This window comes from Gordionus sp. m RMFG-2023, chromosome 3, assembly GCF_954871325.1.
Source record: "Gordionus sp. m RMFG-2023 chromosome 3, tfGorSpeb1-WG-v2, whole genome shotgun sequence".
NCBI classification, from domain to species: domain Eukaryota; kingdom Metazoa; phylum Nematomorpha; class Gordioida; order Chordodea; family Parachordodidae; genus Gordionus; species Gordionus sp. m RMFG-2023.
The window spans coordinates 45801512-45813848 of NC_088777.1; the positions used below are offsets into that span (position 1 = coordinate 45801512).

Consider the following 12337-nt stretch of genomic DNA (forward strand, 5'->3'; position numbering starts at 1 on the left):
TGGCATTATAGAGGAAAATAAGTTTGTTAAACAATCTGAAAATTTTATGTTTTAATCTGCTGTTAAATTTATTCTATCTGAACTATTAATTTGATTAGAATCCAAATTCATGCATAAATTTGACTCGGAATTTAGAGATTTTTAACATCATTAATATGTTTTTTAACAATACCCTTAGGATATTTCCCCCATTTTATAACCCTTTCTATTGAAATTATAATAAAATTTAACATTTTTCATTTTATCAACATGATAATAGAAATTTCTATGATAACCACATCTTTTATGAGAGTTAAATTTCAATTTACATTATCAAAAATCTTACAATGGTTTCTTTACTATATCCTCAGAATTTTTTACCACGTTATATTTATTAAGACATTTATTATTATAATTTACCGGTCTCTCGATCTTCATGATTATAACCACCATATAGTCAGTTTACATAATTCGACATTTCGGCACAATTCATAGCCACATGTCCAAATTTTTTACATTAAAAACAACAAAATAAATTATCAATAGCTGATTCTAACAATTTAAATTTTGTAATACATAAAATTTTTCTTACATTGAAATTTCCCAATAGTGACTTTCTTAAAGGAAAATCAACATAAGAATTTCGTTCTTTTACGATGCAAGTTTAAGCTTTGTGTCTTTATAACCACATCGGTTATATACAATATTATCCAAAGTATTTATTTTAAAATTAAAATTTGTACTAAATTTCTTATCCATTGAAAAACTATTTTTTCGTTAACAACATTTTTTTCACATATTTGACATTTAAAAAAGTTATTATTTATATTAATCAATTTATATATATCCTGTTATATAACGTGAATCAAATTTTTTAACTTCTTTAATTCTTTTAGGATAGCAACCTATCTTTCCAAACATTCTGGATGATCATTAATATTCTCATTCAATTTTTTAACCAAGTTTAGTATACCTCATTTAAAATTACCTTTAAATTACTTTCCAAATCCACATTAATATTTTCACTTATTTTTTTTTTAATTTTTTTTTTAACCACATTTGGTCATTTAAAATTATTTTTTAATCCATTATTTTATCCAAATAATAATCCGATGTAACGAAATCTTTATCCAATTAATTTGAATATTTTTTTCAATATACATGGTATTACCATTTTTCACCTGTGCCTTCAGTTTATTGAACACCATATTTAATTCACAATTAATATTGTCCATTTTACCAACAGAAACAGTTTCATCATAACACAAAGTTTTGTCTATAACATCCGCAATTATCGGATTTAAACATCTTTTTCTACATTTCTTTATCAAATGTTTGATAATTAAAAAGGAGATATATAGTATGAAAAACATAAAAATAATTAAATTGTAGTTATAATAAATTCATTAAATTTCTTATTAAGAAATAAAAATCTCTATGAAGTAAAACTTTGTTAAACACATTATGCTTATTATTATAAATAAAAACCATCTCATAGTTTTCTTTTAAAATTACCTTTAAAATTTTTTTTAGTTGCATAGCGTTGTGGTTTATTTTTATTCTATATGTATATTTCAAATTTTTTTTGACCTTTAGGTTTTGGTAAATCGCACTTACCTCGGCTAAGAATCCTAGTCAATCCGTTAAATATAAAAGTCCTTCCAAAACGTGACAGTCAATATAAAATAGCAAGATAATTTATTTGGAATAATAATTTGTAGAAATAATCTAAGGGAATACGAATAGCCAATCATAAAATCTTTATTTCAATATAATTCACATTAATCAGCAATTTTATGGGAAAAAATCACAATCTATTATTTATTTATATTATTTAATTTACAAATTCGAACAAAAACCTCTCATCCTAAATTACTATATGAAACTTACTCAAATACTCATTTAATCTATTATCATATACTATACTCATTTAATTTAGATACCATATATATATATATTAATTGAATCTTTTTAAACAATTTCTTATATATAATCTATCTATCATCGTGTGTGATTGCTTCTTACAAGGCGGATTCTCTGTAAGTTATAGAATCGGCACGGTAATCATAATTAAATTTTAATAAAATTTTTCATTGAAGGACCACAATATTAAAATGATCTCTTTAAATATAAGATCCCTGAATGATAAACTAACTATACTTAGGCAAGTTATGAAAGACCAACATTACGACATCCTCCTTTTACAGGAGACCCACCTTAAAGTAACTGAGATAAGGAACCTCTTAGATTACACCTTATATTACAGCTCAAATGCTGAACACGTATGGGCTGGGGTGGCGATTATGATACATAATAAATTAATAAAATTCGTATGCTTCAACCCAATCTCCAGCCGAATATGCTGCCTTACCCTAAACTTAGGTTATAAAAAGTTCATTTTTTAATATATACGCGCCTCACAATGATAGTGTTTTCTATATGGAATTGGAGAATGTCTTAAAGGAACTACCGCATCGGGATGGCATCCCCCATCATTCTAGCAGGCGATTTCAATGCTTCAGTAGGTAAATCTAAAAACTCTTCCTGCCTTGGAAACGCCGCATTAATACAAAGTACGAACCCCAACGGTAAAAGGTTAATAGAAATCTGCTAGCTTTTCAACATGAAAATTGGAAATACTTTCTTCAATCATTCAACTCATCACATCATGACTTACAAGAGTCCTTCCTTTGGCACTACCTCACAGATAGATTTCTTTGTAATTTCCACTAAGATCTTCAAGTGGGTGAGAGACATCAGAGTAATCAGTAAACTAAACCTTACACTTTTTACGGACCATTATCCACTGGGTTGTGAACTCAAAATTAACAACAGTATCTTCCCAAACCACACTAGACAGAACAGTCTCACCACTGTAAAATACATAGCTAGAAAAGACTTGGCACAACTAAATGTCTTAGAGGTGAAAGAAGAGTTCGTCTCTAAATTAACATCTTGGAGAAACACAGTAAATGGCATGATAAACCCAAATCTGACCTGGAAGAACATTAAGCTGAATTTATTAGGTAGTGTAACATCATGCTTAAGACCACGCACCAAGCGCAGAGAGTGGCTCACCCCTTTAACAATACAAATAATTAAGAATCTTACAACAAATATATCCCACCATCAATTCGCAAGACATCATAGGAGATACATTACTCACCGCATAAGGGCTGACAAAAGACTGTTTATTGCTAACTTATCGAATTCTATCCAATTCAATTTTGATATCGAATTCTATCCAATTCAATTTTGATAATAATAATATTTATAAGGCCTTCCAATCTCTTAAACTACTCACCACCTTTAAAACCAATCCTTTACCAAGACTACAATTAAATAACAACAAGATTATAACTGACCCTGAGGAAAAATTAGACTTATGATGGATAGACCACTACATGAACCTTTACAAAACGAGATGGCCTAGACCTAGATGTGACTACCCCTTCCAATCACCCAATCAGAATCTGAACAAGTCCGATATAGTCGGTGCCATCAAACGTCTAAAAATGCATAAAGCTGCTGGAGCTGATGGAATCTTTGCAGAACTCTGGAAGATAGAGGTAGACCTAAGTGCCAGCTTACTACTTCCCCTCTTTAGGGAGATTTGAAATACGGGCAAGTTTCCTGACGAATGGATGACATCAATTATACTAAACTTCCCTAAAAATAAGTCCCCAAACTGCCTTAAAGATTACAGAGGTATTGCACTGATTCCAGTCACACTAAAAATGTTCACATACATCATATCATTAAACCAATCATTAACAGGTTCCTTTCTAACGCTATCACATTATACAGGAAGGGCAGAAATACTACGAAGTTGACTATGGCACTTAAGGTCATTCTGGAAAAGGCCAGAATGCATAAATCCCCATCTTTGCCCTAATGATTGATTTAAGTCAAGCCTTTGACTCCATAATTCAGAATAAGATATGACCCTTGCTGGAAAACATTGGAATAGATAAGCATCTGATAGCGCTAATTAAGATAATTTACGACAATCATAGCGTAGTTCATCAGCATCTAAATATGAAGTCGCAACCTTTTAAAGCAAATAGGGGCCTCAAACAAGGATGCATCCTTTCATCGATTATTTTTAATGTAATAATGAATGATATCCTGAATAAATCCCTTAAACAAAAATATGCACTCAACACATATTACAGTGATCAACAACACCTCAATGATATGCACAACTCTTTAAACTTTCTATGTTATGCCGACGACGTATGTATTCTAGCCAACTCAGAATACAAATTAAGAAATATTTTATCATTATTTGTCAACAACTGTGATGGATATGGTTTAAGAGTTAACTACACAAAAACCAAACTGATCACCTCAAATACCGATGCGAGTCACTTAAACCCCTTTAACTTTGAGGGTAATACGATAGAATTAGTGTCAGATTTTAAATACCTAGGAACCAGGATAACATCATTAGGCTTTACTTTTGTAGATACGAAATCGAGAACGAAAAATGCTAGACTCCGCTATCATCAACTGTCGAAATTATGGTCATTTAACCTAATATCAACTAATTTAAAAATAAGACTCTTCAAGTCCCTAATTGTACCCATTTTTACCTACGGCCTGGAGACTTGGCAGGACTCAAAAAGTAACATCAACACAATTCAGTCATTTATAAACAAATGCCTTAGAAGAATCACCAAAACGTATTACCCATACAACACATCAAATACAACGCTCTGGAATAGATGCGACATCCTACTAATCAATCGTCTCATACCCTTGAGGAGACTAGAATTACTAGGCCATAGCTTAAGACACTCGCAGGAAAATATGATATTCTCGTCCTTGAAATGGTGCCCTGACGGTAGGAAGAAAACTCCTAAATACTATTGGTTGGCGAAATGTTTGAAAGATATGGACCTGATTAACCTCTCGTTTGCAGATTTCATGGCACTCAGCAAAAACAAGAAACACCTAAAGGAACATTTACAATACATGTTAAAATATGGCCTAAATTAATATTGAAACCGTTCTTCTCCTTTACGTTCTTGCAATAAATGGAATAAGTATGTTTGATAATGATAATAACCTGAACAACAACAACATAACTTAACTTCCTTTTATTAACCCACGACCTTCTTTTCTGGACAATTTTTTTTATATTTTGAAAATTAGAATTAGTTATTTATATTATAATTTTAGTTGGGCATTGTTAGTATATGTTCGCCATTCAAATTTGTAATTTGAATGTTAAAAAGATATATATATATATAGGAAACAAAATCATTAAAAAATTCATTCACCCAATAATTATTTCAATCAGAGTTGTACATTTGCTCAAAATAAAAAGATCTTCTTTGAAGATCGTAAAATTTGAAGATCTTTTATTTTTTAAAAATTTTGTGTAACGATCTTCAAAGATCTTCATTTTTTTACCCCTTTATTAAAAGCCCAGATGTTTTTCAATTTTATTAATATAATATTTCTTTATACCTCTCCTCCTGCCTTGTTGAAAGAAAAAAATATTATTTATTTTTTAAGCATGTTAAATTAAAATATAAATTCAATAAAGATGCACCGACAATTTTCATAATCGTATTTTAAAAAAAAGTTTTACCACAGAAGGGTAAAAATTTAATTTATATTAATAAAATGTTAAATTCAGAAAAGCGATAATTTTTCTAATCGTTATTTTTACATAAATGGGTAAAAATTAGTATTGTAAAAAAAATTTAAGTTAAAATTTCAATGAAGATGTATTGTTATTTCAATTATTCACGGATTATTATTTCAATTTTAAAATAAAGGTTTGATGTTATATATATATTTTAATATTTAATCTTCCTTTTTTTTATAATAATCAACGTCAAAATCCAACCTGTTTGAACTAATACAATGATGAGAAAAATTAAATTAGCTTTTGTTGGATTATGCAAAGTATATTTATGGAACAAAAATAATTTAAATGATGGATTTTATTTTATGAGTTTATTTCTGCGAAAAATTATATTTGTATATGCAAAACAAATTTTACATTTTTTTATAGTTTATGTAACAAAATTAATTTAAATGATGGATTTTATTTTATGTATTTATTTCTTCCAAAAATTATTATTTTAATATGCAAATACATATAATGTTTTATGGCTATATAAATAGCTAAGAAAAATTGTTTTTATACACATACAATCGGATGACATTTTGAAAATAAAATTAATAAAAAAGGAAAGAGTTAATAAAGAAAAGAAAGATTTAACAAACCTTGGATTCTTAATTGCTCTCCCAATACTGATTAAACACCCTGAGTTAAGTTCGGATTTATAACAATTTGGACCGAAGTAAATCAGGGCCTGTTAGATATTCACGTAGGAATTCAAAGGTAAAAACAAATCTATTTTATGTTATGTAAATTATTATTACTTTTATTTATTATAGTAGTAATTTTATATTTATACAATTTTTTTAAATTATTTAAAATTATTTTAATCAAGTGGTTATTGAGTACACTTTAATGTATATTACGCAAATAAATTTATTAAGTTTAATACTTGAAAATATAAGTATAATTATATTTTTGGTGCTAATTTTAAGTTTCACGTTAGGTTTAATTATAGGAAGAAATACGACTTACGTTAAGATAGAGATTAAAGAGTTAGAAAATATTAAGAATATATTAAGAGAGGAAGATAAGAAAAGAAATATAAACAACTTCATACGAACGGATAATTACAGACAGATAAGTTGCTATAGCTGTGGTCAGTCAGGCCATATGTCGCGTGATTGTGATTTAACAAAAGATTTGAAATGCGCGAGATGTGGCAGGAATGGCCATTTAGCTATAAGATGTAGGTTAAACAATATAATTGTGAGATGTAATATTTGTGGCCAGGATGGACACACTCAAGAAAAATGTAACAAATGACTAAGAAAGAAATATTTTGATAATGATTTTAAGAATTGTTTTAATGTTGATAATTTAGTAGAAAATAAGAATAAATATTTTAATTTTAATAATAAATTTGGTAATAATAGTTTTTCTAATTTTAGTTCAGGTAAAATTAAGCATTTTAATTGTAATGATATATTAGATCATGATAATAATTTTGTTAATGTTAATAATTGTAGTAAAAATAAGTATTTTAATTTTAATAATGATAAGTTGGATAATGTTGATAATGCTAGTGCAAGTAAGAATAATTATGGTAATAAGAACGAGAAATTTTGTGATGATAAAAAGTGCTTTAACGTTGATAATTATAATTCAAGCGATATTAATAGAAGTGATATAAAGATAAAAAGTAGAGATTTTGAAATATATAGAATTAAAAAGGCAACTAGGGTAGACGTACTAAAGATGGAATTAGAGAATTTTTTAATGAAAAATAGATGCCCTAGAGTAAAGATAAACATGGAGGAAGCAGAAATTTGTTTTTTATTAGATACAGGAGCAGAAATTATTTAATAAGTATAAAGGATTTTATGAGATTTTGGCCAGAGAAAGAATTTGTTACTAAAAAGATAAGAGCCAAACAATTGGATGATAGCATGGTGAAAATTTTAGGGTATTATAGGGTAAGGTTACCAAGAGTTAATAAAAGTATAAATTTGTGGATAACGACGTTGAAGATTGAACCAATTTTAGGATGGTATGATATAAGAACGTTAGGTCCAGTCTATAATTGGTGGAAATTTTTCGATACTATCCCTGTAAGTAATGATGAAAATAGTGAAATGATAGATTTCGATAGATTTAAGTTACCTATTATAGAGGATAAACAAGAATTAGTTCTCGATAAACTTAGAAATCGAACACCAGAATTTTTGATTAAATATAGAAGCAACTTAGAAGAAAATAAGAAAACAAGAGATACAAAGACAATAGAGGTAAATTCAGTCGAAATTAAACAAGAAATTAATAATATGGTAGACCAGAATGTTGTTGAAGAGATTGTGGACAAAGAAATAAAGATTATTTTGAATAGGTATAATGAAGTCTTTAAAGAAGAATTAGGTACTCTGAAAAATTTTGAAGTAGATATACGATTAGAAGAAAATTATAGGCCTAAGTTTTGCGGCATAAGAAGATTACCGTTTTCTTGGATAGAAGAGATAGATAAAGAATTAGATAAATGGTTAAAAGACGGAATAATAAAACCAATAGTGCATAGTGAATGGGCAACACCTTTAGTGCCCATAAGAAAACCAGATAACAGTTTAAGATTGTGTATAGACTATAGAGTAACAGTTAATAAGTGCGTAATAAATGAAAAGTATCCACTACCTAGAATAGAACAACTGCTAGCGAATTTAAGAGGAGACACCCTGTTTTCAAAGATTGATTTTTCGAATGCTTATTTGCAAATTAAGGTGAGTGAAAAGACAAGTAAGATACTAACGATTACAACTCATAGAGGTTTGTTTGCATTCTGCCGATTACCTTTTGGTTTGAAAATATCAGCGCCAATATTTCAAAGAACGATGACGGCGTTATTTCAAGGAATAAAAGGAATAATGTATTATTTAGATGATGTTTTGATATCTGGTAGAACAGAAGAAGAACACAATTCGAGATTAGTTAAAGTGAGAACGATGACGGCGTTATTTCAAGGAATAAAAGGAATAATGTATTATTTAGATGATGTTTTGATATCTGGTAGAACAGAAGAAGAACACAATTCGAGATTAGTTAAAGTGTTAGATATTATATTAGAAAATGGTTTAAAAGCTAATTTGAAGAAGAGCATTTTTGGAGTAATAGAAATAAAGTATTTAGGACATGTTATAAAGGGAAATGAGATTACGCCAATTGTAAAGAATATAGATAAGATCATGAATATGAGAGCCCCGAATAATAAAGCGGAGGTACAAGCGTTTTTAGGAGCAACAAATTATTATCATCGGTTTGTTCAAAATTTTGCAGAAATTGCTACACCGTTGTATGATTTATTAAAGAAAAATAAAAAGTTTGAATGGGGAGAAGCACAGGAGAAAAGTTTCGAAAAGTTGAAAATAAAGATGGTAGAGAAGCCTATTTTAAGTTGTTTTAATGAGAAATTAAATATTATTTTAGCAGTAGATGCTTCTAATGAAGGTATAGGAGTTTTGTTGCAGATGATAGATAATGTGGAGAAACCTGTTTTATTTTTATCGAGACGATTTAATAGCACTGAGATAAATTACTCAACGATAGAAAGAGAGGCTCTAGCAGTGAAATTCGGGCTTACGAAATGTAAGGAATATCTGATAGGAAAAAGGTTTTTATTGTATACGGACCATAAGCCGTTGGTAGATTTATTTAAAAAAGAGAATAAGGAACTTATGATTTCACCCAGGTTGCAAAAATGGCTAATTTTAGTTGGTAATTTCGATTTTGAAATAAAATTCAGAGAAGGTAAACAAAATTGCTTACCGGACATTTTATCAAGATTGTTTAATAAAGACATTGAAGACAAAGAACCAGTAATCAATAGTTTAGAATATATAGAAGAAGAAAATGTAAATGGTAATATTATAAGAGCGGTGAGAATAGATACAAGAGAAAAACCTATAACATTTGATATAGTAGATAAGATATCCCAAAAAGATGAAGAATTAATAAGAATTAAAGCTTGTGTAAAAGGAGATATAGAATGGAAAAATGAAGATAAAGCGTTTAAAAAAGTTAAGAGTGAATTAAATATAGAAGATAATTGTTTATTGAGAGGATATAGATTAGTGTTACCGAATAAATTAAGAAAGGAAACCTTAAATGTAATACATTCAGGTCATCAAGGCATAGAAAGAATGAAAAATAAAGCAAGAGAATATATGTGGTGGCCTAAGATGAATAAGGAAATAGAAGAGTTAGCAAGGAGCTGTGAAACCTGTAACATGTGGGCTAATGTTCCAGCAAAGAATAAGGAAGATAAATGGCCAAAGACAGACATTCCATGCGAAAGAATACATGTAGATTTTTTAGAATATGAGAAGAAAAGATTTTTTATCATGGTAGATGCAGGTTCAAAATGGATAGATTGTCAGCAAGTTTCAGGTTTATCAACAAGAGTAGCTTTAGACAAGATAAAGGATTTTGTAGGCAAATATGGTTTGATGAAGACGATAGTATCAGATGGAGGTCCAGCGTTTAAAGGTAGAGCATTTGATAAATTTTGTGATAGGTGGAATATTAGACATTTATTATCACCACCTTATTACCCAAGAAGCAATGGACAAGCTGAACGAATGGTAGCGTTAGTAAAGAGTTGGTTGAAAAAGGCAAAATATGGAGAAGGTCAATGGTGGTTATCATTGTTAGCATACAACAGTACGGAAACAGCAAAAGGAAAGTCACCAGCTGAACTATTTTTAGGAAGAAAGACGAGATCAGAATTAGATTTTTTAAAGGAAAAAGTGATAAGGAGAGAACAAGCAGAGAGTGAAAGATTTCCAGTAGGAAGTTTGGTGTGGGTATTGTTGTTTGATGGGCCTATTAAATGGGGGAAGGGTGTAATAAGCAAAAATATAGGAAAGAAAAAAGTAGAAGTAAAGATTGAAGGACAAGAACTGAAGCAAGTAAAGTGTAGAAGCTTAAGGCCTTAGAGAGAAATGAGAAATATACGAAGAATTAGAAAAGAATAAATTGATGATAGACATAGTAGGAGAATCATAATTTGGAAAGGAATAACGTGATGATAGACATAGTAAGAGAATCATACGTTGTAGGAAATAAAAGGGATGTTAGACTTAATTAGGAGAGTTATATTTGATAAAGAGTTAGAGAAGAAATTCTAACCTAGTATAGAGAAATAAGAGTCGAAGAATATATATATATATGTGTATAAAGTATTTTATTTAGATGGCCTCCTATGTTAGAGTGGGTAACAAGGTAATGAAGATAGAGATAAGAGAGGTTGACGGTTCAGAAGAATCCAACAAATGGGTAGAAGCCGCTAGGAACGAAGCGAAACAAAGATACGGAGATTGGCTACAAGAAACGCCAGCGAGAGGGGGTCGCAGAATAGCACCGTATATCACAAGAAGGAGAGTGGAATGCTGGGCGTGCGGGGGTGAACACAAACTTAGGTTTTGCCCAAGTATAGAGTTAACAACGAATAGTAATTCGAATGAACCAGTGAGGAACATGGTAGCATCGGCAAACACGATGGAGTTAAGGGAAGTTTAAAGGGGGGAGATGTTGGATTATGCAAAGTATATTTATGGAACAAAAATAATTTAAATGATGGATTTTATTTTATGTGTTTATTTCTGCGAAAAATTATATTTGTAAGCTAAGAAAAATTGTTTTTATACACATACAATCGGATGACATTTTGAAAATAAAATTAATAAAAAAGGAAAGAGTTAATAAAGAAAAGAAAGATTTAACAAACCTTGGATTCTTAATTGCTCTCCCAATACTGATTAAACACCCTGAGTTAAGTTCGGATTTATAACAGCTTTAAACTTATAAATTTTAATTCTATAATATATATCATTTTATAATATTCAAGAAAACTTCATTATTTAAACTAACATGTTATGAATTTGTAATTTATATAGAATATATATCCGCATGATGGCGTCTTATTATAAAATATTTTATTTATAATTTCATAATAAAAACACAAATAAATTTATTTTTTATTGTTTACCCTTCTTATCAATACGATTTGCAAAATAGTATTATATTTTAATAAGTCAAAGGCAATTTAAATTTTGCTAAAGGCCGTTTAACAGTGAAATAATGATTAAAAATCTTTCGTTTCAGTAAGGATAAAATACATATTAATTTTACAATTAAGATAGTAATAGAAAGGCTGTACCGATGTTAAAATTACGAAATTATAAATGGGTATACATCAGGTTTGGCATTGCATCTAATTTTTATTGCGTAAACATCTTGGAATTGATATACCATTACAAGCTGTTATAAAACAAAATTATTTTAAAAAAGCGTTTAGAATAGGACGATCCAAAATATAGGCTGATTTTATTTGCCCCTGATCAATCTTTTCCCAAAATATTTTTGTTTGATAACATAGTTTTAAGTGTTATCATTATTAGAAGTTGTATTAAAAAATATCTCTAAATCTTATACAAATTTTGAAATACACTTATTTATAACCAGGCCATTTAAATATCGGCAAAAATTGATGCATTAATAATAGAACCATATGAATATTGAATCTTACCAGATATACTTATAGCCAGGAATTTTCTATAGACGAGAACTTTTTTTTATAAAAAAGATATCAGAGTGAAAATTTATCTTGGAATAAGAAATTCAAATGCACGTCTGGTTTCGTCGTTCTTTATATTTTTACGATAAACCTTGGTATACGCGCCCTAAATATAATATACCAGGACGAAGCGTATCAAGATCTGGCTTCTTTGCTTT

At 29.1% G+C, this 12337-nt stretch overlaps 1 protein-coding gene across 1 annotated transcript; it reads left to right on the top strand.

Annotated features, from left to right (window-relative positions):
- Window positions 1-4017: 4017 nt before the first annotated feature.
- On the top strand, window positions 4018-4980 carry LOC135927039 (uncharacterized). The gene has a single exon (XM_065462975.1). The coding sequence runs from the start codon at window positions 4018-4020 to the stop codon at window positions 4978-4980; it is 963 nt and encodes a 320-aa protein (XP_065319047.1).
- The last annotated feature ends 7357 nt before the right edge of the window (window positions 4981-12337 follow it).